Here is a 25,799-nt window from a genome sequence, read left to right on the forward strand (position 1 = left end):
GATATTATTAATTTCATCGAATTTTTAATAATCGTTTAATAACATTAATTTTAATTCAATTATGAATATAGCCGATTAAATCGGATTATATTTTGCACATAATGCACGGTCAACAATGTGTGTTGGGATAAACGAAATTGTTTGGGAATCAATGATTCTCAACTTCACATGCCTCATGGAAATATATATATATATATATATATATAAAAATTATGATTAAAATTATAATACAACAATGGGAATAAAATAAAAAAATATATATATATATTACATTTTGTATTTAATGTATATGTACGCTGTTATAGAGATATCATTTCAATGAAAAATTTTTCATTTATCAGATTGGACATTTTAAGATAAATGAAAAAAGAATGAAGAATAACAAAAAAAAAAAGAAAAGAAAAAGAAAAAAGAGAAAGAGAAAAAAAGAAACAACCGATCAAAAGAAATTTAATTGAAATGAAAATGTATTATAGTATTATCAAAAGTGATATATCATGGTATAATTATCGTTATATTTATATAGTATTATTAGAAATGATTAAATATTAGAGTTTGAGAAACACTGTTCTCACCTGCATCCGTACTGAATCAACGGGCTAAACGTTTGTAGGGTGAAGTCGGCGTCTCCTTGAATCTCGTGGCCCACCAAATTCGGCATGGCGGTCACGTTGTAACCCAAACCACGGCACATTTCTATCCTTATGGGCTCGCACGCACCAACGACGTGTTGCATCCTTTGCAAGAATATCAATAACAAGAACCACCACATTTTCTTCTAATCAAGTTTTTCTACGTAAATACTTTTCACTATAAACAACGCTCGTATCTTCTTTCTCTTTCCTTCTATTTTCTCCCTCTTCCACCTCCCTCTCCCTCTCTCTCTCTCTCTCTCTCTCTGTCTCTTTTTTTTTTTTTTTTTTTTTTTTTTTTTATATAACAATTTCACAACAACACTTTTGTCGATCAGGAAAGAATAATAATGATAATGATAATGATGATAATAATAATAATAAAAAATAGAACCGACCACTTTTATCCATTCAGTTTTTCTTAGGCCCGTTTTTATTTTTTGTTTCGTTCATTTATTTATTCCCCTTTTAATGATTCGTCGACATGCTGTCCTTTCTTTGTTTACGTCTTTTTGTTTACATTCGCCTACTCGAGTCGCCTTTCTTAATGATAATTTTTCTCTTACCCGCCACCCTCTCTATTCCACTCTTTTCTAACGCGTATTTTCGTTTACATTTCCGTTTATAATTCCCACTTGCACGTCGTACATCATACGTGCCAACGTAAAAAAAAGAAAAAAAAAAAAAAAATAAAATAAAAAAGAGAGAGAAGGAAAAAAAAAATAAACGAAGAAAAAGAAATAGAATTCCTTTGGAATTCAAAGAGATCACGCGAATACAGAAGGATACGTAAAAACTTAAGATCACTTGGAAATGAAATGACTTTAGATATGAAAAAGAAAAAAAAGAAAAAAAAAAGTAAAACAAAACTTTTTCACGATCAAAAAGGATTCGTTAATTATTAAACGAATTATATCATTTTCCTGTTGTTGCTTCTTCTTCCTTCTTTTTACATTCTCCCAAGTTACATGTTAAATCCATTATTCGTGATAAATCATTGACAAACTGTTAAGAAAATTAATTTTTTACATTGCCAAAAATAGTTTCTCATGTAAATTCACCTTTACTTTCACACATTAATTTTTATTGATTCGCATTGATTTAATTTATCGATATATATATATATATATATATATATGTATATATATCGCATACCGATCTCCTTCGTTCCCTTTTACACGTACACTGTAAATTCTTTGACGTATGTGTATTCCAAAGGAAGAAGAAAAAAAAACAAAAAAAAAAAAAAAAAGGAACAAAAAGAAAAGAATAAGAAAGTATCACCGAGTTCTTTAAAATAAACGATAAACAATGCCGAAGAAAATGAATTCACGAAGAGCGCGTGTCAATTTTAACGGAATAACGGGGAAAAACAACCACTCGCTACCGGGGTTCTCGTAATACTGACTTTCGTTATCCTTCCAAGGAGCGTCGCTATGATCGCCAGTGGCGGCATCTGTTTATTTGGCTCCCCTCCCTTCTCACGAATTTCCATCTTTGTCATCCCCACTCCAATGCCACGTGCCGTGACGATGAAACTGATAAAATTCAAGACTTTTAATTTCAAACAAAAAATTTCTATGTATAATGAATTTAATGTTTTTTTGATCTTTAAAATTTTTTTGAAACAAAAGAAAAAAAAAAGAAAAAGGAAAAGAAACAAAGCAAACGGAACAGATTACATTGATATTTATCAATGAAATAAAAGGATGCAAAATTTTTGTCGTTTTCTTTTTTTTCCTTTTTATATTAAAAATTTCTTCAACACTAAAATTCTATATCAACTTATTTCAATATATTAAATCTTATGAAATCTTAGAAAAATCATGAAAATATTTTGAGAAAACATATTTTTTATACATGGACATTTTTATATATATAAAAAAAAAAAAAACAATTCCAATCATTTTGCCAGTACCATTCATTTTATTCCCAGTTGAAGAAGAACAAATCTAAATCTTTATCTCGAAATCAAATGAAACACATAATATTGATATTGATCGACGAAATAAATAAATACAAAATCGTTCTTATTTGCATCTTTTTATTTCTCTTTCTTGTCCATAGTGACAAAGAAAAAAAAAAAAAAAGAAAAGAAAAAAGGATGGAGGGAAGAAAGAAAAAAAAGAAAAAAATAAATGAAAAATGGTAAAATTATTCCTCGAACGAGTCGTTATTATTTAGACGACAATAATGATAATAAATTACAAAAAGCAGAGAAAGAAAGAAAGAAAAAAAGAATGAAGGAAGGAAGGAGAAAAGGAAAGAAGGAAATGGAAATAAATAAATATATATATATATATATAGAAAGAGAGAAAGATAAAGAAACAGAAAGAGACAGAGTTAGAGATGGTTGCTGGTTCGAAGTATAATAAATGCTCGAGGCACTGTGGCATACACACGGACAGACAGATAAAGAGAGAAAGAGAGAGAGAGAGAGAGAGAGAAAAAGAGAGAAGATGCAGCAACAGAGTAAGAGAAACGAAAAAGACGATGAGAGGAGAAGAGAAGGAGAAAGAGGCACCGGAGCGCGAAGCCCAATTATACGAAGAAAATACAGCCCCATAAAGCCAACCTTAACCGCCGCCAAACACTGGGATATGATAATGAGAGAGCAGCCTGGACTGCTGCTCCTCACGACCCTCCTAAAGTCCCTCCTGCTGGTCCAAGAAAGTCTTCCAAGTGTAGGAGCTTCCGAAACGAGGAGAAGAACTCTCCCTATCGAGTAGAGAAATCTTTCGTATACTCGTTTCATCAGTGGTAACGTGAAAAATTCCACGTTGCCTCTTCAACTCTTCAACTCTTCTCCCTTCACCCTCTTATTCTTCCAATAACAACGTATTTCTTCTTTTTCCTTTTCTTTTTCTTTTTTTTTTTCTCGTTTTTTTTGTCGTTCTTTCCAAGTCCTTCGAATAGAATTTCTTAATACTAAGCAACACCTTCGGAATCCATTTTTATAACGATTTTATTAAATATATATATATATATGTATATATATATTTGGAATTAAATGAGTCTAAAAACTATCTCACCGATTTTTTGCTTAGCTTTTTACACATGGTGATATAATATTTTAAACCATCTCGAAAGATTGAATTTACTCATAATCATAGAATTTTAATATTATTTTATTTATTTTTTTATTCTTTTGTTTCTTTTCTCCTTTAATTCAATCTTTTATTTTTTTTTCTTTTTTTTTAATGATTTCTTTTTGTGCGACTTTGATTTTTAATTATCTTCGAGAGATAAATGTTATTAGAATATGTATATGTAATATTAAAGGTATAGATCTCTTGATTGGTATTATTTTATTTTCTTTTTTTTTTTTTTTTTTGTTCATCTCTCGTCCTCATTTTTTTCAATAACGGCACCATTCCATATATTCCTTCTCTTCGAGATTAATAATTCGTTTTAGCAAAAATTTTTTTTATATTAAATATTTAAATTGAAAATGGAGTGCCATCGTTACGATAAGTTATCTTACGAGATGATCTTAAAAGAGTAGATCTTGATCAATATCATCTAATACTACGTTTACATCTTGGATCGGTGAAAATTTTTTTATTATTTTTAAAGCTATCCTTCTACCAGCTTGTGCTTTTTTCAATCTATAAATTTCCTCTCTCTCGCGTTCATCTAATTCACTGATTATATATATCAGCATAGATTTTAATCGTGGAATGATAATATAACGTAGTACGTTAACACGACGATGAGTTACTTTTAAATGTTTTTCCAATGTTAAAAAACTAGATTGTAAGGATGCTAATTTAATTAAAAGCTCTAATGCTTTTCGATAATTATTTTTTACCTTCATCACCTATCAATGTAAACAAATATACATATATATATATATATATATATATATATATATATATATATATATTCATTTTTATTAAATAAAATTATATTAATTTAATATTATATATTATTTAAATAAAATATTAATTTATTAAATAAAATTATATAAATTGATATCTCTTCGTAAAATTCAATATTATATCAAAGATAAGAATTTAATACCTGTTGTCTTCCTCTGGCTAAACCAATATAAAGAAAAGGATCTAAACCTTCTTCATAATATTCATAAGTATAAATATTAACACCCATGATGATCGTTTTTCGTGTTAATATTTTAATCGTAGCTTTATTTGCCGATTGCAATATTAAATTGTTTATATTACCAGTGACATAATTAACTTCGGCCAATGAAAAGGAAGCTTCTCTCATAACCTCTTTTAATAAAGATTTCTTTTCGAATAATTCCGTTAATATTTCTTTAAAATGTATCAACAAAATATCGGATTTTTTTTTCAAAAGCATATAACTCTTTTCCGCCGAGTTTAAACGACTTTTAATCATAAATTGTGATCCATTAGTTGGAAAAACTCGTGTTTCTTCGATCATATTGATTTTTAACAAATTTTATTATAGTTTTAATCATTCACCTCTTTCAAATTGTAAAATAATAACGTTTGCTTCTTTTACGTATTATCAATGTTTTAAACAAATTAGAATTTGTTTATCCTATATTTATTATATCCAATATTGTTATGTTAACTATACTGCGTTCCTTTATTTTTATTCTAATCTCTCATTGGTCTAAAAAGATTAATATTGTTTGTTAGTTAAATATCGCTTTTAAAGAGACGATTTAAGCGACAGATGTGGACAAAATATGAACTTTGTTGCACAAAATATTGGACGAAAGATCGATAAAAAGTTTCTCTCAGTTGATTTTTTATTAAATTTAATTGTATTCACTTAATGTTTAAGCGAACGTATTTCTGTTTAGATATTAATTTATTGTATCCCGTATGCAACTTAAATTATTTTAAATAATTATCAAATTATCGAAAGTATAAATTATTTAAATTTTAAAAAAAGAATTTCGTTGTTTATTCATCATAATGCAAAAGAAAATTAATTCGATATCTGTGAAAAAGTTTACAAATTATAAATAAAGCTTTAATTTTATTTACAAACTTTTTCTCGTAAAAAATATTACTTTTGATGTCTCATTGTTGAAATAAATTATAAAATAATAAATCATTAAATGATTTTAATGAATATTGTAAATAAAATTTGTAGAACAAAATAGAAAAAATAAATAAAAAAAATGGAAAAAGATATGCATCGGCCGGGAATCGAACCCGGGCCGCCCGCGTGGCAGGCGAGCATTCTACCACTGAACCACCGATGCTGTTGAGAATATCTTCTATATATATAGTTTTTAATGACTAATCAGGTGACTTGTACAAAATTTTATTATATCAAGATGTATATGTTTTCTTTTCATACACATTTCCAAATAATAATTGATAAAAATAAAAAATCATATTTATATATATATATATATACATATATATATAAATTAATATAAATTAATATCCTCTTCTGAATCTTTCAGTGTACGTATACTTTCTGTTGAATGGAAAGATATCATTATCATTATTGCTAACGGACTTGTGAAACATTTTATTTACGCAGTTAATAAAATTGTGAACTTCTTTATTACAACGAAGCGTTTGACATTTATTGTTATTATAACAATCTTTGACCTGTAAATGACAAAAAGAAAAAAAAATTGTTGTTTAAAAGTATTACCGAGAAACGATCGTAAATATAATTGTATTTATCTTTCATTATTATACGTTTATCTGTTCCGACGAGCAAGGTTTAGAGCTTGTACTTTGTGCATAATTTACTACACTACGAAAAAGTTTTTCTATTTCTTTTGATTCAAGTTTGTTCCTTTTTGTATGTTCCTCATCTAAAGCTACTAACTTCTCCGCCCAATATCGATCATCAGTTTCAGTATCATCTACCTCTATCGTACCTATTAAATTAATAATTATTAAATATATACCTATGTATATAATATATGTATGTATATATATATATATATATATATATATATATATATATATATAATGTATACACACATATATATATTATATAGAAATTAATTTATGTATATATATAAAATTTATTTTTTAAGTATTTGTAATTTTGTTATATAATAAAATATTTTTATATAATAATCATAAGTGATAAAATATTTTATTACCATTGTTTATTCGTTGAGCCAGAACATCGCTAATAAACATAATATTTGACATTGGCGGAGTAGTTTCATTTTTAGGATTCTTATTTTTATTTGAATTTTCAGCAAACGAAACTTTTATATTTGGTGATTCCATTTCTTATCTATGACGTTAAACTTATGAATTTTAATGATATAATTTTCAATGAATTTTTAAGTGAAATTCTTCAAACGTTTTATATACAAATTCACCAGCGCCATCTAGGTAATTTTGTTTTTATTTTGTAATAAATCTCATATTGAAATTTTATATATATATATATATAAATATATTTATTTCTATTTAATTTCATTTTAATCTCTTTATTATTTTCTTTACAATTTTTAATCAATGTATGTGTAAGCATAACTTATTTAACGCATTAAATTTTCCAAAATTTACAAGTACATCGGTATAATCATAAAAATATTTGCTTATTATAATATTCATTCTAATCTATTACAATTATTAAAGAGTTTTAACATTATTTTAACTTTAATGATTCAAATCCCAATAATGCTCTCCATATTCTCCATTTTTGTTTCCCCATTTGATCTAAAACATAAGTAATTAGAGTAATGAAATGAAAGTATGATATAGTGAGAAAGTATAATTAATTATACCTTCCCTCGATAATTATTTTCTTTCATATCTTTTCGTTCAAATCGTTGCTCCCATTCATCAGGATTTTCGCATACATGGCCAAACTCAATTTCATGGGCCGATAATTGTTCGGAGAACAAATCTCTAAATAAAACATTGATATGATAAGAGACTATTATTCTTTTTATAAATAATTATGTCATACCAACCTAAAATATTGCCCTTTTTTTAACAAATCATTGTTCGCATCGCTTTTTAATGATTCTTCATTATTTATTGCTTGTGAATTTGAATCTACTGTAAACAAATATTATTTTTTAATATGTATATATTTATGCTGTATACCATATAAAATTTTAATCATATACATTTATCATTTTTATAAATTAATAAGACAATTATTTTCTATTTATAACAAAATGAATTATCTTATTAAACATTTGTTTTATAACTTACTTGGGGCATCAATCTTCATGAGAATTTGTGTAGTTTTTGCGTTAATATTTATAATCATTAAAAGTTGCCATAGAACCATTAACTTTATAGATTTTTTCTTCATCATTGTAATAACGCAATATATGACATAAAAACACTAATAAAAATTAATAATGAAAAATATAACAAAATCATATGTTACACGATCAACAGATAATATTGGAATAATGATACAATTCAATAGTAAGAGAAACTAAAGAACTTTTACATGTTATGCTCTATTTACTAAACAGATGTGAAAGGAATTCATTACATCTTGTACTATGACAGTATTATCTTTTTTTTTTTCTTTTTTCTTACTTTTTTACAATAATGTATTATTATCTACTGCCAAATATATTTTCAGATATCTATCCTAATAATAATATAAATTATTGGATATTTTATGTAAATATTTCTTTTATTTCAGTATATAGAATTGATTCAATTAAATTTTCAATTATATGAGATTCTGTTTATCTAATGAACGTTTTCACAGAAACATATATGAGCAATATTTTCATAAATTTGACGAGAATCAAATTGCTATCTTAAGCATTATTACATTATAAATAGAACAGTATAGACACGATTAAAATTGAAAAATTGTATCTACAGAAATATACAATTGAATAAATAAATTATAATTACATAAAATTGTTGTAAAAAATAATCTATAAATACAAAAAGGAATTAATATTAATGCTATGAATTATAAATAATTATTTATCGAACTGAATAAAGTAACTATTTTTTGCGCATTTAATAAGTGATTGTACTAATTTAATAAATCCTGTATCTTTTGGTTTTTCTAAGCCACGAAGTACCCTATTTTTCATTACTGCTACAAACTCTCTATTGCTAAGTTGTCCATCCACTAGATAAAATATAACATGAATTTTATTATATATTTATAACGATTTATAAATATAAAATATAAATTTATAGATAGAAATAAAACTTACTGTTTTCATCAAATATTGTATATACAACTTGAATAACATGGTCGCTTAAGTCTACATGAGCAACTGTTTTTGCTACATGTTTTAATGTAGCTACAACAAACATAGAAATACATTTTGAGTTTATATAAAAAAAGAAAAAAAGAAAAAAAGAAAAAGTACACAAGACATACCTTGATCAATAGAAGCACCTGCTATATTATAAAATGTCAATGCCGTATCAACATCATTAATATTATTTAAAAAATGGAAGAACTTGAGATACTCCTCTTTATTAATTCCTTTTGGATTTTCTTTGAAACTGTGATATTAAAATTTGGTTATATTATCATAAACATGTATATATGTCTATTCTTTTATACATTTATAATCTATACTTACGCTTTTTTTACTCTCTTTAACATTTTTGCTTTTTTTTTATCAGAATAACCAGCATATGCTAATAATAACTCGGTAAAATCTACTTCGGTTATTTTACCATTTTCATCCGGATTTCTGCGCTCAAACTGTGAAAAAATATATCATTAGAAAATAGAAACTGATGTGTGTGTGTATATATATATATATATGTAAATGTATTACCTCAAGACTTAAAATTTCTCTTTGTAGTTGTTCCTGAAAGTCTAGAAATTTCTCGATTGTTAATTTCTGTTTCATATTAGGACCAAAGAAATAAGTTGTCAAAGCTGAATTTACACCCTACAAAATTTTACCATTAAGTAATTTATTCAATACAATAATTCATGTAAAATTTATGTAAACAAATAATAATAAATTTAACCTTAAATGTGTTACCAGTATTAGCATGATCTCTATGACGATTACCAATACTAGTTTGTTGACGTATTAACGTAGCAACTTTTCCGAATTCTTCAGAATCTACATCGCCATCACCATTAAAATCAAACATTCTGAATGCTATTTCGAAATGACGCCTAGAAGCTAAAATATATAATGTGTTTATATCTATCTTTTTTTTTTAAAGAAATATGAATAGATAAGAATATACATTGAACTTACTTGATAACACTGTTAATAAGAAAATGTAATCAGAAAATGTGATAAGTCCTGCACTTCCTAGTTTATAAAAGATACTGTTTTCATCCAATGCTAATTCTAATTTTTCATGAATATTCTAAGAAAATAAAAAATTACATTTACAATATATTTAAATAATAATAATATATTTAGATTTGTTTTATGATATATTATAAAATATAATTTATTAAACATACCTTGGGATCATATTTTTTATATTGATCCAATCCGAGACCTAAAACAAAATTAGTATGATATATTGCTATTATAAATAACTATTATTATAACTGAACTATAGATTTAAAATATTATATAATGCAAGCAATAATACATGATTATGCAGGATTATAACACTTTGCAAAAGTATAATACAATTAATAACATCAGATACATTCCAGTTATTTCATTTATCTCTTTTTTACAGTACCTTATACGACAATATAAAAATATAACTATTTCAATTGTAATCTCTTGTATTATTACATTATTACTTTTTGAAAAATTATGTTGTTTCATTGTAAATTATCTATGAAAAATGATATATACGATTATATGGAAACTTTCATAGAAGGCATTAGAGAGAGGAAAAAAAAAAAAAAAAAAAATTAAGGAAAAATAAAAATTGATAAAATTATTGACAAAAATTAAACAATACATTAACATTTTATACGTAAAAAGTTACCATCAGGTTGTTTTATACCAGGTGTCATTGATCTTAAGAAATCATCTGGTGTCATAAGTACCTCATGTATATCATTATTTGTCAGTTGTAGTGTTGCAAAATATCTGAAGACTTTATCTGGCGTTGAATAATGCCTTATACGATTTTCATATTCTATTATCTGTATTTTAGGAATATATTGAAAGTTAGTAAAGTAATTTAATTGGTAAATTGTATGACACATTTGAAACAATTGATATGTCTTATTTCATGAATTCATAAGTATCAATAATTCATTTGAATTATATTAGATGATTATAAAAAAAAAATTTCAATTTTTCAACTCATTGCCTTCACACATAGATACTACCAAAAATAGAAATGAATTAATGGTTAAAATCAAATATGCCTCATAACAATAACACTGTTTTTATGTACAAGTTAGAGTTTTTATCTGTTAGTAGTATAAAGAAATAATTAAAATTGTGTTAATATTAATTATACTACTGATCAATACGTTTGCACTAAAAATATTACCATCTGGTTGTTTCATGCCAGGTGTAATAGCTCTTAAGAAATCATCAGGTGTCATATATATCTCTGTACCTCTTAAACTAGTTACTTTTACAGTAGCAAAATATCTAAAAACTTTATCTGGCGTTGAATAAGCTCTGATCCTATTTTCATATTCTATTATCTGTAAAAATTCTCCTGACTTTATTAACATTTAAACTTTTTACCTATAATATGAATTATACTAATTTAAATATATAGAATATAATAATTTCATTTAATCTAGGTTAAGAATGTGAATTATTGAATATTTTGTCAAAATATCTTGTCAAATTTCTTATTAATTAAATATAACGCTAGATGGTCATTATATAACATTTCTTTATATTTATAAACGCTAATAGTTCATAAAATTATTTTTATACTACTAAATAAATATACTTAGGTTTTGAATAAGTTGACAATTTCACAATATCACTTAACCTTTCTATCACGAAATCCTGTCTTTTCTTTTTTTCCTTTTTTCTTTTTATGATCATCCTGTTCTGTGGTATTCGCATTTTTATCTTCTTCTTCTTCATCATTCTCTTGTAACAAATCAGCAGCATCTACTTTTGGAAATTTTACTTTTCTCGGATATCTATAAGAATATTCATGTTTAGACTTTTATTATTTCTTATAATTAATTATTTTCTTACTCTATAAAAGCGGTGAGAGTATACAGCAGAACTATTCCAAGGATAAGAATCAAGTAAGAATGTCTATCCATTCGTTGTCTTTTATGCCCAAAATTTTGATAATATCGCTTTTGTTCCATATTCGTTTGTACAATTGCTTTCTGACGAGTATATGAAAAATGCGATGAACATATTTTAATGGGCATTAAATTACGTGAAGAATACATTCCTCTTGGTAATATTGTATTGATAGTACTACGTAACATTGTTATTTCTTATATAAACTAAAAAAACAAATCAAATATTTTTATTAACAATTTTATAATCACAAATATACTTTTATAAAAGAATTAATGCTGTATTAAGTTATATTTCTTTTACGTTCTATCCTTTTCTTTTTTTCTTTTTTTTTTTTTTTCTATATAGATGGTAAATAAGAATCAATTTTTTTTTATATTTCATATGACAAAAATAAATATTACTTTGTTAACTTTGTTTATACCTCTCTTTTTGATGTTTATATTTAAATAATCAATCAACTTAAAGTACTGTTCTTTTTCTTTTCTTTTATGTGTAGAATATATTTATACTGTTTCAGTTATCATTTTCACTAGACACAAAAAAAAAATTCAACTTGATATTACTGATAGGAAAAAGAACGGCATAATGTATGCAGATACTAAGATTGTTCTATATCATTTAAGACATGTGTGACTTCAGCGACATGCACGTGAAAAAAGTGAACTAACAACATGTTAAAAGGCACTTGTTAGAAAAATAAAAAAATAAAAAAAAGCAAAGTAATAACAAGAAAAGAAATTATTAACAGATAAACCCGTGATAATAAATATTACGTTATTTTTTTTTAATAATTATCACTTATGGATTATAATCAATGATACACATATGTACAATTAAATTTATTCGTTATAAAAATAATTAGTTAAAATTCTATAAATTACTCGTTTTCTTTAAAAGATTTTTTATTTAAATATTTCAAATCATTTGGTAATAAAAAAGAATTTAATATGAAATAAAAATTGAAAGAGAGAAAGAAAAAAATACATAATATTAATTGAAAATGATTGGTGGGTGAATACATTAGTTGTCCAATGAAAATAGTCTTTTAATAATCTTCTCGCAATGTTTCGCAAATTTTAATATTTCTATTAAAAATGTTTTAGTCAATTTATAACAAAAAAAGAAAGAGAAAAAAAAAGAAAAAGGAAAAGGAAAGAAACGTAACGTGAAATAAAAACTGAAAGACGATATAATAAAAATAATTAGAGGATACGCAGTCGTCCAATGAGAATAATACTTTAACAAAAACATTTTGTTTTAATATTTTTTTTTTCTTTTTTTTTGACTATTTGATTTATTTCATATGTTAATATTTTTGTCATATCATTTTAATGAATAATGGATTCGAAAAATATAATTTCATTGTTTATCGTTGATCATCGTCTCGAGATTTCATGAAAAATAACCTTAAGGAATTCTGCAGTGCGCAGCGAGCTCGCCGACGCGCCCACACCTTTTTTTAAATAGTCGGTGAAAGACGAAACAGCTGATTTGTTTCGGTTTAAAGCACATGTTTCGTGCGGTATAGTCGCAGAATATTAGTCAGTTTTTTCATTGTAAAGTATTGAAGTTCGTAAGTTCGATAAAATATAATTGACAAGGGTAAAGGACGTTCTTTTTAGTAAATGGTTTTTTGTGAAATGAAAAATATTCTCTAGGTTGTATTTTTTGAATAATTTCTCTAACCCGAGAAAAATGGCTGACCGTGATAGCGCATCCGAAAGCGACTCGAGTTCAATCGACGGTGGTCCGATTATGATGCCACCCTCTCCTATTTCTCGTGAACAATTACAAAAAAGAATTGAATCGCTTCAACAACATAATCGTGTTCTTAAAGTAGAACTCGAAACGTATAAATTGCGAGTAAAGGCACTCCAGGAAGAGAATCGTAGCCTTCGTCAAGCTTCTGTCATTATAGTAAGTTTCTTTTATGTTTCGTTTTTCTTTTGAAACCTAATATCTCCTTTTTATATATATATACACATATATGTATATGTATATATGTATATATATATATAATTGATGGAAACAAATCTGTATGAATTTTTCTAAAAAAAAATATTTCCTTTTCAATGTATATTTCTATGATCTAACCTATTGTACGTTTCTAAGTACTTTCTTAATGTATGATTTTTATAAAAATTATAAAATATCAGTTGTTACTTCGATAGGAATGTTTTAAATTATATTTGAAGTATTTATTAAGCTTTATGAGTATATATATATATATATATATATATATATATATATATATATATATATATATATATATATGAGTATATATATATATATATTTATTGTATTTAATGTATTTAATTAAACTTTTATATATATATATTTGTTATTTTGATATATTTTTTATAGAGACAAAACAATAAGGTTGTTGGTCTTATTATAATCATCTTTTGTATCATTGAATGATATATGTATATAATAAAGATTATAGAAAATAGTTAGAGAAAATGGATGAATCAGATATATAAATTAAAAGTGAATGATAGAGAATATAATTAATTCTTTTATCGTAAAGTTTATTTCATTATCGTGGCTTTGTTCTTTTTAGCAAGCTAAAGCGGAACAAGAAGAAGAATTTATAAGTAATACGTTGTTAAAAAAGATACAGGCGCTTAAGAAGGAGAAAGAAACGTTAGCTCATCATTATGAACAAGAAGAAGAATGTTTAACAAATGATCTGTCCAGAAAATTGAATCAATTACGCCAAGAGAAATGTCGTTTAGAACAAACATTAGAACAAGAACAAGAATGTCTTGTGAACAAGTTAATGAGAAAAATAGAAAAATTGGAGGCAGAAACTCTTGCGAAACAAAGCAATTTGGAACAGTTACGTAGAGAAAAGGTTGAGCTTGAAAATACACTTGAACAAGAGCAAGAAGCTTTGGTTAATAAATTATGGAAACGAATGGACAAGTTGGAAGCAGAGAAAAGAATGCTTCAAATAAAATTGGATCAACCTGTATCAGATCCAACTTCTCCAAGGGAAATTAATAATGGTGATACTGCGACTAATTTAAGTACACATATTCAAACATTAAGAAGTGAGGTTGCACGTTTAAGGCATACTTTATTAATATCACAACAAGAACGTAAGGATATTTAATTATCATATGCTCTTATCTTTTGCGTGTAATTTTATATTTGTAACATTTATAGATACGGAAAAAATGCAACGTTATGTTAACGAAGAGAAACAAATACGCGAAGAAAATTTAAGACTGCAAAGAAAATTACAATTAGAAGTAGAACGCCGAGAAGCTTTATGTAGACATTTGTCAGAGTCAGAATCTAGGTATATATATATCTTCACATTATTGTGCATACATGTATCGTGATTAATATTTGTAAAATATTTTTTTTTAACAGTTTGGAAATGGAAGAAGAACGTCATTATAATGAAATCGTAATGTCGGGTGGAAATATAAGAAATCGCACGGTTTCTAGTCCCGTCCCGTATAATCCTTCGCCTAGTTCTTCTAGGCCACTCAGTCCAGGTATTTAAATTGTTTTACAGTTGAAAACTGTAAAAGAATGAATACATATATATATATATATATATATATATATGTGTGTGTGTGTGTGTGTGTATGAATAATTTAAAGGCACATACAAGTGCTATAGACTTTAATTATTCATTATTGACAGGTAATAATGTAATAGGTTCAGCATCACGAGAAAATTTCAATACTAATCGGTGTTATGCGTGTGGTCAACCAACTACTCTTCCTTTTACTAGTTCATCTCCTCCTTCTGGGGTAAGAAATATTGAAATAATTTAATATTATTATTAATTCTGATGAAAATTATAATTAACGTTTTATATTTATGAATTATATAAATAGGGGCACATAGTTCCACCATCTACCAGGCGTACATCTGATAGATTTGTTAAGCCAGCAATTCCTCCAACTATAGTGAATACTGCCGGTCCTCAGTTAACAAATCCTACTACTAATACAACTGGATCACCTATGGATATTGCTAAAACATAAATATTTGAGATATATATATATATATATATATATATCAGTTGGTCCGATATCATCATCATTTATATATTAATGAAAGGTACTTCTTTTATTGGTGCATTTGTACTAATTACATGATTATATATGATAGATGCAACCAGTGGCTTGAGAAAGACGTTTGGTTTCCAATGTTTTATATATTCTCCAGTTACAGTGTAATGATTCGATTTTTGTTAGATATTACAAAAGGAAAGCAAATATGCCATTAATTATTCTATATCGTTACACTAGCTAATAACAATAAAAAAAAGAAAAAAAAAAAAGAAAAAAATAAAAAAAAAGAAAAAATAAAAAAAAAAACAAAAAAAAACAAAAAAAAAAGAAAGAAAAAAAGAAAAAAACAACGCTTATATTATATTACATAAGAACATAATCTACAACAGTATTTAAGAAAAAAAGGGAAAAAAAAAAACAAACAAGCGTATCGAAACTTTTGATTTTCATCATGAAAAATAGCCTAATCAAAGCTAAAAAAAGAAAAAATAATTAAATATATAAATGTATTCTCTTCAGATAATATCTCGCTCTCTTATTTTTTCTGTATCGTTCCATTTGTCATTAAGTTTTATTAACATCTGGCTATACATTCATATCTTTTTTCTTCTTTAAAAAGAAAACAAAACAAACAAACAAAACAAAAAAAAAAAAAGAAAAAGAAAAAAGAAGTTTTATATTATTTTTAATTAAGTGATGTTAGATTTTTTTCAATGTTAAATATTAATTTTTTTTTTTTTTGCTTCTTTCAATTTTGCTAATATTTGTCGGAACAATAGACAACACAACACACACAAAACAATAAATAATGTCTCGTATGTGCTCAGAGAATTCATTTTTGATAAAACAATATTTTCAATTGTAAAAATCTTTATTGCAGTATCAGATGAGCGAGATTATATTTATAAAACAATATGCACGCGTGATATCTATGTAATTGTTATGGATACGAGAAAAACAAGAAAGGTTTAGGAATCCGGGTGGTAGAAGTCAATAAAAAAAAAAAAAATAAAAAAAAAAAAATAAAAAAAATAAAAAAAAATAATAACTTCACATACGTGTTCATAATGTGTGTTGTCAAAGTTTTATCTAATAATACTTCTACGATTTTCCTGAAGTACTTTTTAGATGGAAACTTCAAACATAATATTATAGTGCTATATCAAAAAAAAAAGAAAAAAAAAAAAAAGAAAAAAAAAAAAAGAAAATGGCATGCTGCTTCCATACTTCAAACAGATGTAATAATTGTAATAATAATACAAAACACATTCGCACGATATAGTTCATATAAGCACATAAAACCATGTAAAAGGAGTTGATGGCTTTGCCATAATATTTGTCTGACTAATTATATTTTTACAAAAAGATAAATTAAAAATTTTTAAATTTTATTAACTAATGATTATTGTTTTACTTATGAATAACCAATTATATTTTTTAATTCAAAGTTAAAGCTTTCTTTTTTTTTTCCTTTTTTTATCTCGATTTCATTTTCCCTTTTTTTTTTTTTTCAATCGTGCTTTCAAAATCAAAATAGTATATTAATAAATTTGAACGTAGTTTAAAAAATTTTATATTAAGCCATCAAAGTCCGACTACATTTATGTAATATTAACTGTAAAACAAAATTGATTCTCATCGTCAATTTTCCATTATTATCATTGACTATTTGCTATTTTTTAATAGACACGGCGAATGGAAAGCTTTTGGTAGAATATGCACAAATGTGATAACGAAAAAAAAAAGACTTTCACTTTTGTGCTACATATATACGTTGTGTAATAATTAAATATTATTTATTGTGTGCACAATGGTGCTGAAATACATTACGATATTTGAATAACGATGCTGCAGATGATGTTCTAATATTTATCTTTGGTAATAACATTAAAACTATATTAAGCAGATTATTTTTGTTTGAAACGTTGCCCTTCTCTCACTATGAAAACTAACATTCTTTATAGAAATCTAATTGTGATCTGAATTAAATGATAATAAATTAACAGCTAAAAAAAAAGATGTTTCAGATGGTATAAAGAAATTGCATAAAAAAAGGCATTAATAATATATATTAGCATTTATATTAATTATAATAAAATAATATTAAAACACTATATATATATATATATAAACATGTATATATATATATATATAAATATATATATATATATATATACATATATATATATAAACATATATATATATACATACATATATATATATATAAACATATATATATATAAACATATATATATAAACAAATTTATTTTAATTATTAACAATTTTTTTCTCTGTGTTTTTTCCTTTTCTCTCTCTTTTTCTCTTCCTCTCACTTTTTTCTCTCTTTCTTTCTTTTTCTCTCTATTTTTCTTTCTCTTTTTCTTTCTTTCTCTCTCTCACTACTTCATTAAACGATCTTCATTATGTTTATTTCATATGTTGAATGTGTTTATCTGGTTAAAGTATGAATTTCACCAAATATAGAGAAACGATCATATGTTATATCATAGATTTTTGTTACAATGTAGTATTAAACCTATGACTATTCACAAATATGCTTTACAATAACATTATGTATTTTACTCCAGCTTTTATGAAATATAAGAAGTTTTTGCTACTAATTTTTGGGGTCTACAATTTTTCCATATATTTAAGTTTACCATCCAATAAATATGCATATTGATAATATTTTATGTATAATTCATTTTATTTGTATCATTCATTTTATTAAAAATGTACACGTTGATAATTAAAATGATCTTATAGGTCATATATTGTTCGTTTTGAAAAATCTTCATCATTTGAAAATTTCGATTTGAATTGTTTTACATTGAATTATTATTATTATTATTATTATTATTATTATTATTATTATTATTATTATTATTATTATTATTATTATTATTATTATTATTATCATCATCATTATTATTTTTTGTATAATGACAAATGTAAAAAGTATAAGTATATTAATTTTCGAAAAGAAGGAAAAAAGAAAAAGTTCTTTTATGTAATTAAAAAATTGTAAGAATAACGTGCGTGACAAAAGATATGACTTTTAATATCTCATCAAATGACTTTAGATCATTTTCGTGCATTACGCTATGATTAATTAAACCATATTGTTCGTGTATCTACTTTTACACATTGTGAGAATTTAATAAATATAACAATAATAATAATAATAATAATAATAATAATAATAATAATAATAATAATAATAATAATAGTAATAATAATAGTAATAATAGTAATAATAATAATTATTATTATTACTATTATTATTATTATTATTATTATACCCATTGTACATAAGTATACGTAATTGACAAATTTCTAGATAGATCTTTTCTTTCTTTCTTTTCTTTCTTTTTTTTTTTTTTTTTTTCTTTAAACCATTTGTCACGAGCATCGTAACATTTCGCTAGATCAAATCTTCTTGAACATTATTAAGGCAAGTAGTTTAATTACAGGATGTTGTTGTTAGTTCATTGCTGTAACCAGTCGTGTGAATGACTTGAAGTGTATATAAAACATACATCATCCTTCTATTGTCTTATGTGTTGATTACATTATAATCATTTGAAGCCATGATTTTACGAACGTTCTTTAGATATCTCTGATAGCAAATATAACTCGAATCGTTTTTTATCATTATATATATACATATATATATATATATATATATATATATATATATATATATATATATATAAAGGAAATTACGTACATTTTCTTTCATATGTGGGACATATATTGTAAATATGTTATGCAATATGTACTAAGAATGAGAAACAAGATAGTTGGAAATCGTGTAACGAATGATACGTAATAACGAAAGTGGGAACAACAGGACAGTGATCGATATGTAGCACAGGACAATACCAATGATTACGATTGAGAACATTGTCATTGTTAAGACCGATAATTACATAATGTGATTATTCGAACGTAAAGCGCATGATCACCTTACCTCTTACAAACCAACGTTGTTGTTCTTCATTTTTTTCTATTTATTTTTTCTTTTCCATTTTTTCTTTTCTTTTTTGTTCTCTCTGATATCATCTGTCCCTACACGATTTTGCTCTTCGATTTAATAACGGATCTGATAATGTTGTATACAGATTATATATTATTACGTAATATTTTTTTTTATCACGGAAAAATTATGTTACTATGAACATATTAGTGTAATTTTTATTCTAGTATATTATTTTTTAGTATATCAGTATATTATTATTTAGTATATAAAATTACATGAACAATAATAATAACATTAATAATGAAACAATTAAAAAAGAAAAAATATATATATATATATATATATACTAATAATACTAGTAACAATAATATAATAAATGATAATAAAAGTAATAGAATAGTAATAGAAAAAAATTTTTATTATTATCTGATATAATAATTGATAACAGTTGAATGATTATTCTTGCAATATATCACCAGTTATGAAATAATATTTAATACTCTAATCATCTCGATTGGAAATTCCAAAAGAAAAAAAAAAAGAAAAAAGGAAAAATAAAGAAATAAAGAAAAATTAAAAAAGAAATATATATCGTAGATCGGAAAATGCAACTTTACGTTTTAGCAACAACAAAAAAAAAAGGAAACAAAAAAATAAGCAATATCACATTCGTACATAGATACGTACATGTGCATAATGCGCGTGTAGCGTTAAATCGTCAGGGTGAAAATAAAAGGAAAGTCGGTAGAAGAGAGAAAAGAAAGAGAAGAGAAGAGAAGAAAAGCAATGCAAAAAAAGAAAAATGAAAAAAAAAAGAAAAACAGAAAAAAAGAACGAGCAGTAAATGTTCCTTCGACGTAGGGAAGTAATAAAAAGGGAGCAAAGGGGGAGGTTGTTCACTCACGGAGGTCTCTGCAGAGGAGAATGCAACGTTTAGTGCCGCTTGCTACCCAACGAAATATCGTTCATTCGTTTTTTGTTGTGAGTGAGAGAGTCCGAGTCTCTTTCTCTCTCTCTCTTTATCTCTCTCTCTTTGTCTGTCTCTCTCTAACTCTTTCTCTCTATCTCTTTTCGTTCGTACCGACACGAAGTGGAAAGGTAACGTGTAATGTCAGAAAAAGTGATTTGCGAAGGCAGACAGGTCTTTTGCGAGCGTTGTGTGTGTGAGAGAGAGAGAGAGAGATAGAGAGATAGAGAGAGAGAGAGAGAAAGAGAGAGAGAGACAGACAGAGAGAGAAAGAGAGAAGCTGAGTACGGTGTCGATGATAACGCGGCTTTTCTTACTTTTCGAAGTAGTCATAGTATACCACTCGAATGCACCCTAGCAAATATGAAGTGTAACGCAAGCAAAACCTGCTCGAATGCTTACATATATATATATATATATATATATATATATATATATATATATATATGTATCTACCTACCTACCTACCTACCTACCTACCTACCTACCTACCTACCTATCTACCTACCTATCTACTTACCTACCTATCTACCTATACGATGCAACGGGTACAACGGGTTTGCAAATGCACCAAAGGGGCCCCTACGGTATGCCATAACTCAAGGAGACTCGTCCCTGCGTGGAGAATCGTAAATCTACGGAATCGGAAAGTTTTATGCCCGGTGCTGCCCGAATTACGGACCTTCGTATTTTATCCGATCAGAATATATATATATATATATATATATATATATATATATGTATATAAGAAATTTTGTCGTATTTGTTGTTGTTCTTCGATTTTTATTATTATTATTATTGTTAGTGTTTAAATAATAACAGATCCTTTTCAATCAATATACATTATTATTTCTGAATTATAACGATTTGACCTTTTATTAACTATCTATCGTCGATTTCTGCATTGGCCATTCTCTTTTCTTCGATCAATGACTTCATGATTCATTGCAGTTGTTGCGTTACTCGTTATCGTAGTTATCTATACTAATATGTTTAGATAGATATATAGAAAGATGATTAGAAAGTATTTGATTGCATGTAATTGCATTCTTTTTTTTTCTATTCTTCCTTCCTTCCTTTAGAATTATAGTAATTGAATATATATGTATATACTTTTTCTTTTTAAGAAGTAGATATTATTATTATTCTTCTTTTTTTTTTTTTTTTTTTTTTTTAATTACAACATTCATGGAAATACAAATGATTAACGTGGAATATTAATATCGGTATATTTCAATTCTAAATCATTATTTTCAATGTTATCAAGAATAATACTTAGAACAAATCCAATCAAATTCGTCATATCTTAAGTAATCTATTGAAGAATTTGGAACAGATAGAGTATTAGATAAATGTTCTAATAATTGGATAGAGTTACGGTAAAATTCTATATTATCGAGAATATACGATAAAATTGTATAGCTCTTTATATGATTATATCATATAAAAAGCTATATCATCAATTTTATATCAATTATATAAAAATGTTAAAGTATTCCAATAAACATAATTTATTATTGTTGATATTAATAATATATATATAATTATAAAATTTTTATAAAATTATTATTATAAAAATTATTATTATTAATTTAAATAATTGTTATTAATATTGTTGATCAATACGAAATTATTTGCGATATTAAAACTTTTTGTCGCGTATCCCTTTGAAAACTCATTAAAACGTACGATCGTCGCATTATAATCAAAGGAATAAATAAAGAGCGATCAAGAAATCCTGAGAAGGGTGACCGAGCATCATCATCATCATCTCAATGACGACGAACCTGTTCGCTCAGCATTCCAGACGATCATTCAACTTCCGTTCGCCGGGAGAACGTGAATGCATGCGCATCTTTCGATCATGCGCAAGTTTCGCTCTTTGATACATCGATCGTTCGATCGATCGATCGATCGATCGATCGATCATCAATAATACTAATCGATAAAAGGGAAGTATGTAACTACTTACTTACCTAAATGTAATAGATGTTAATGCGTTCTCAGACATGTCTATGTATCTATATATGTATGTATTTATAGTTATGTGTGTGTGTGTATGTATTCGTCGAGACCCTCGTGTCTACTATCGATAAAGAAAGCCGTCTATTATTTCGCAAGCAACTACTCTCCCTCTTACTTGCGTTTTATTCGAACGAACGAATGGGCTTGACCCTCACAAATCGTAATTACCGGCCAACGAACGGACATGTCTGCCGATTGGCTCGCTGACTCATTCTCTCCCGCGTGATATCTTTAAATTTTTAACACCCGATACTTTATTCTACTTTATTCTAAACGAATAACATAAGCTTTTATCTAATTTCTCTTTTCTTTTTCCTTTTTCTTATCTTTTTTTCCTTTCCTTTTCTTTTTCTTTTTTTTTTTCTTTTTTTTTTTTTTTCCCCCTATTTTTCGTTTCTTATCATGTCAGTCGAAGTTTTCTTTTTATAACGACGATTTTATATTTTCAAGAGAACATATGGATTTCTAATAACAAATTAAATTAATAAATATCGATAACTAATGGCACGTCTAGTTAGCATTGTTTAAATTTTAATAAAACTCTTATTATTTTATTTCTATTTGAATTGTTATTATTGATCAATTTATATAATTAATGAATAATTTGATTTATTAAAATATTAATGGATATTGTTATGTTACATGTTAATTGATAGAAAGAAAAAGTAAACTCGAAATTTTCAATGGAATCAAAATTAATTAATTAAAAATTGATTTTTACCTGTAATTTATTTGATCATCGTGTTACTGTCTCTTTACGAATCCTACGTCTCGTTGAACAATGAATACAGAAATGAAATGAGGAAGTATTGATACGTTCACGTGACGATCTAAATACAATAAACATTCGTCGACTTGTTAAACGTATATAAACATTTTCATTGTTACGTACATACATACATGACAAGGTGACTTCTATTTCTTCTGTAGTCAATTCCTTTCGTTTTGTTTAGTCGTTAGCGAGTCAATCGTGGATAAGTCGTAGAAGAGTGAACAACCGAAGCCTAACGTAAGCCATAATCTTTTACCTTTATTTCTCTTTTAATTTTCGTTATATTAAGAGTAATCAAATTTAGATTCTCTAATCAAATTTAGATTAGAAAGTTCTATACGATAAAATATAAGGAAAATATCAATATTAATTATAATTGTATATAACTAAATAAACGAGACTTTGTATAATTAAAAAGATATTCAAAATGTATTAGAAAATTTCGATATTATTTATTGGCCAATCTAATGTTTATATATATATATATAGAATAGAAGAGTCTAACGTTAAGTCTAAGATTAGATTTATTTATATAAGATTTATTTCATTTTTAATTTTTATTCTATCAAGATTAATTAAATTTAGATTTTCCATTTTGTAAATATATTTTTATTTAATACGAACAATCATCGCTTTTTCGTTAATATATAATATTCGATTGATTAATTCATTAGTATATATATATATATATTAGAGAATATTGTATATTATTATATATAATTATAGAGTACATATCTATATATATATTAAATTAGATATTATTTTCCAATCAATGATTTAGAATAAAAATAAATATACAATCAATTTTCCTTGAATGAAATATTAAGAAACATATAGGAATTTTCGATCAATATACTTATATGTACATACATAGGTAGACAAATATGTTTATTATAGTTGTTACGTGTTAAGGTGATTCATATGTTTTTATTTTTTCTATAAATACAATTACGTAGTTTCATTCGTTTTGTACGATTTAATCGTAGACAGGTCGCCGTAGCAGAGTGAATAACCGAAGCCAATCGTTAAGTCTAAGCTTTACTTAGTTTTATTTTCTATTTCAATTTTATTTATATGAATGAAGTAACACATATATGTATATATATATATATTTGTTCTGTTTGAATTACGTATTAATTTTACTTATAATTAATTATCGATCAAATTTAGATTCTCTTCAACGTAATAATATTTTTATTTAATGAAAACTATCATAATTTTTCGATAAATCTAATATTAGATTAGCTAATAAGTAATGTGTGTGTATGTGTGTGTGTGTGTGTGAATATTTTAAAAATGTCTTACATCTTTATAGATAATATCGTATATATAAATATATATAATAAGAAATATATCTAAATAATTCTAATGCTCTATTAAATATAAAAATAATGCAATATAGTATTAGAAAATTTCTTTATTGATCATCCATAATATAATATATTAAATAATTTATTTATTGGTCATTCTAATCCAATACAATGATAATTTATTCTACTATAAATATTATACGTTTCGTTTGTTCTTATCGAATGATAATTTTTAAATAATTTTTTTTTTTTTTTTTTAATGAAACAATATTCTTTCCGACGAACTTAATACGAATGAATATAAGATTTCTATATTTAATAAACGCATATTATTCTTCAAATAAAAAATTATAAAATCTATATAATTCAAATTCAATGAGTAAATAATATTGCATTACGAGTTACATTATAACATTTCTCTGGAATTTAATGTTTTTCCATGAAGATTATTAATGACGAACCATTATGCCATCATGTTCATTTAGGAATAAACTAGCGTGATCACGTGATACGCATCTTCCTTCGTCCATTTTTTCTTTTTTCTTTTTTTTTTTTTCATCTCATCCCTTCGCTTTTGCCCTTCCTATTCTTTTTATATATATGTATCTCTCTTTCCTTCTTTTCTGCGTTTTTTACTCTCTCTCTTTCTCTCTCTCTCTCTCTTTCTTGCCCTTCCTACTCTTTTATCATTTCTCTCTCTCTCTCTTGCCCTTCCTACTCTTTTATCATTTCTCTTTCTTTCTCTCTCTCGCTCTCTCTTTTTCTCTCATTCTCTCTCCTGCTCTTCCTACTCTTTTTATCATTCTCTCTCTCTCTCTCTCTCTCTCTCTCTTTCTCTTTCTTTCATTCTATCTTTTTCTTTCTCTCCACATGACAATGGGAGTGCCTACCTCACGCGACGAGCACGTGAGTACCCTCGAAAAGGAAGGCCTCGATGGGTCGGTCGTGTTCCGTTCATTCATAGGACTCTTACCGGCTG

General features: G+C 25.8%; 6 protein-coding genes and 1 non-coding gene across 10 annotated transcripts in view; 1 reads left to right on the top strand and 6 right to left on the bottom strand.

Moving 5' to 3' along the window:
- LOC124432031 (frizzled-4) overlaps positions 1-3,465 on the bottom strand; it is a 24,370-nt gene extending 20,905 nt beyond the window's left edge. Inside the window, exons 1-3 of the mRNA XM_046980525.1 lie at positions 3,208-3,465; positions 1,788-2,170; positions 576-1,637 (exon numbers count right to left, since the gene is read on the bottom strand). Coding sequence (XP_046836481.1) covers positions 576-772 — 197 coding nt within the window. The 5' untranslated portion in view covers positions 773-1,637; positions 1,788-2,170; positions 3,208-3,465. The remainder of the gene's footprint in view (positions 1-575; positions 1,638-1,787; positions 2,171-3,207) is intronic.
- A 483-nt stretch (positions 3,466-3,948) lies between these two features.
- Positions 3,949-5,190, bottom strand: LOC124432021 (probable V-type proton ATPase subunit D 2). The gene is made up of 2 exons (XM_046980508.1): positions 4,656-5,190; positions 3,949-4,452 (listed from the first exon to the last, which is right to left on the bottom strand). The coding sequence occupies exons 1-2, from the start codon at positions 5,037-5,039 to the stop codon at positions 4,126-4,128; spliced, it is 711 nt and encodes a 236-aa protein (XP_046836464.1). The 5' UTR covers positions 5,040-5,190; the 3' UTR covers positions 3,949-4,125.
- Positions 5,191-5,764: 574 nt separating this feature from the next.
- Trnag-gcc lies at positions 5,765-5,835 on the bottom strand. The gene has a single exon. It is a non-coding gene; the product is annotated as a tRNA-Gly (tRNA).
- A 166-nt stretch (positions 5,836-6,001) lies between these two features.
- LOC124432013 lies at positions 6,002-6,924 on the bottom strand. The gene is made up of 3 exons (XM_046980495.1): positions 6,703-6,924; positions 6,287-6,471; positions 6,002-6,193 (listed from the first exon to the last, which is right to left on the bottom strand). The coding sequence occupies exons 1-3, from the start codon at positions 6,833-6,835 to the stop codon at positions 6,017-6,019; spliced, it is 495 nt and encodes a 164-aa protein (XP_046836451.1). The 5' UTR covers positions 6,836-6,924; the 3' UTR covers positions 6,002-6,016.
- A 114-nt stretch (positions 6,925-7,038) lies between these two features.
- LOC124432059 lies at positions 7,039-7,883 on the bottom strand. The gene is made up of 4 exons (XM_046980576.1): positions 7,778-7,883; positions 7,531-7,618; positions 7,342-7,465; positions 7,039-7,273 (listed from the first exon to the last, which is right to left on the bottom strand). Exons 1-4 carry the CDS (start codon positions 7,881-7,883, stop codon positions 7,214-7,216), a joined length of 378 nt encoding a protein of 125 aa, XP_046836532.1. The 3' UTR covers positions 7,039-7,213.
- A 131-nt stretch (positions 7,884-8,014) lies between these two features.
- On the bottom strand, positions 8,015-12,312 carry LOC124432058 (calcium uptake protein 1 homolog, mitochondrial). 2 transcript variants are annotated; one of them, XM_046980574.1, is made up of 12 exons: positions 12,149-12,312; positions 11,668-11,930; positions 11,453-11,609; positions 10,478-10,637; positions 9,993-10,030; positions 9,778-9,892; positions 9,539-9,699; positions 9,340-9,456; positions 9,139-9,263; positions 8,931-9,058; positions 8,761-8,850; positions 8,015-8,672 (listed from the first exon to the last, which is right to left on the bottom strand). In XM_046980574.1, exons 2-12 carry the CDS (start codon positions 11,910-11,912, stop codon positions 8,518-8,520), a joined length of 1,491 nt encoding a protein of 496 aa, XP_046836530.1. In that variant the 5' UTR covers positions 11,913-11,930; positions 12,149-12,312; the 3' UTR covers positions 8,015-8,517. The 2 variants fall into 2 exon arrangements, with proteins under 2 accessions (XP_046836530.1, XP_046836531.1); XM_046980575.1 differs by lacking the exon at positions 10,478-10,637 and adding an exon at positions 10,994-11,153.
- Positions 12,313-13,147: 835 nt separating this feature from the next.
- On the top strand, positions 13,148-17,671 carry LOC124432042 (coiled-coil domain-containing protein 6). 3 transcript variants are annotated; one of them, XM_046980543.1, is made up of 7 exons: positions 13,148-13,300; positions 13,386-13,644; positions 14,291-14,831; positions 14,899-15,034; positions 15,109-15,236; positions 15,388-15,497; positions 15,585-17,671. In XM_046980543.1, the coding sequence occupies exons 2-7, from the start codon at positions 13,423-13,425 to the stop codon at positions 15,732-15,734; spliced, it is 1,287 nt and encodes a 428-aa protein (XP_046836499.1). In that variant the 5' UTR covers positions 13,148-13,300; positions 13,386-13,422; the 3' UTR covers positions 15,735-17,671. The 3 variants fall into 3 exon arrangements, with proteins under 3 accessions (XP_046836499.1, XP_046836498.1, XP_046836500.1); XM_046980542.1 differs by having other exon boundaries at positions 13,183-13,644; XM_046980544.1 differs by having other exon boundaries at positions 13,183-13,644; positions 15,403-15,497.
- Positions 17,672-25,799: the final 8,128 nt, after the last annotated feature.

The sequence above is a fragment of the Vespa crabro genome, chromosome 23 (genome assembly GCF_910589235.1).
Source record: "Vespa crabro chromosome 23, iyVesCrab1.2, whole genome shotgun sequence".
NCBI lineage: Eukaryota > Metazoa > Arthropoda > Insecta > Hymenoptera > Vespidae > Vespa > Vespa crabro.

What these genes read in the sequence shown, in the direction of transcription:
- LOC124432013 (XM_046980495.1), bottom strand. Translation starts at nt 6,835, where the DNA reads ATGGAATCACCAAATATAAAAGTTTCGTTTGCTGAAAATTCAAATAAA. An exon ending in GGCTCAACGAATAAACAATG is followed by an intron (nt 6,472 to 6,702) that starts GTAATAAAATAT and finishes TTAATTTAATAG; the next exon opens with GTACGATAGAGGTAGATGAT. An exon ending in GCTCGTCGGAACAGATAAAC is followed by an intron (nt 6,194 to 6,286) that starts GTATAATAATGA and finishes TGTCATTTACAG; the next exon opens with GTCAAAGATTGTTATAATAA.
- LOC124432042 (XM_046980543.1), top strand. Translation starts at nt 13,423, where the DNA reads ATGGCTGACCGTGATAGCGCATCCGAAAGCGACTCGAGTTCAATCGAC. An exon ending in TTGTCAGAGTCAGAATCTAG is followed by an intron (nt 15,035 to 15,108) that starts GTATATATATAT and finishes TTTTTTTAACAG; the next exon opens with TTTGGAAATGGAAGAAGAAC. An exon ending in GTTCATCTCCTCCTTCTGGG is followed by an intron (nt 15,498 to 15,584) that starts GTAAGAAATATT and finishes TTATATAAATAG; the next exon opens with GGGCACATAGTTCCACCATC.
- LOC124432059 (XM_046980576.1), bottom strand. Translation starts at nt 7,883, where the DNA reads ATGATGAAGAAAAAATCTATAAAGTTAATGGTTCTATGGCAACTTTTA. An exon ending in AAAAAAGGGCAATATTTTAG is followed by an intron (nt 7,466 to 7,530) that starts GTTGGTATGACA and finishes TGTTTTATTTAG; the next exon opens with AGATTTGTTCTCCGAACAAT. An exon ending in AAAATAATTATCGAGGGAAG is followed by an intron (nt 7,274 to 7,341) that starts GTATAATTAATT and finishes CTTATGTTTTAG; the next exon opens with ATCAAATGGGGAAACAAAAA.
- LOC124432058 (XM_046980574.1), bottom strand. Translation starts at nt 11,912, where the DNA reads ATGTTACGTAGTACTATCAATACAATATTACCAAGAGGAATGTATTCT. An exon ending in ATAAAAAATATGATCCCAAG is followed by an intron (nt 9,893 to 9,992) that starts GTATGTTTAATA and finishes TTATTTTCTTAG; the next exon opens with AATATTCATGAAAAATTAGA. An exon ending in TTAAAGAGAGTAAAAAAAGC is followed by an intron (nt 9,059 to 9,138) that starts GTAAGTATAGAT and finishes TTAATATCACAG; the next exon opens with TTTCAAAGAAAATCCAAAAG.
- LOC124432021 (XM_046980508.1), bottom strand. Translation starts at nt 5,039, where the DNA reads ATGATCGAAGAAACACGAGTTTTTCCAACTAATGGATCACAATTTATG. An exon ending in TAGCCAGAGGAAGACAACAG is followed by an intron (nt 4,453 to 4,655) that starts GTATTAAATTCT and finishes TTACATTGATAG; the next exon opens with GTGATGAAGGTAAAAAATAA.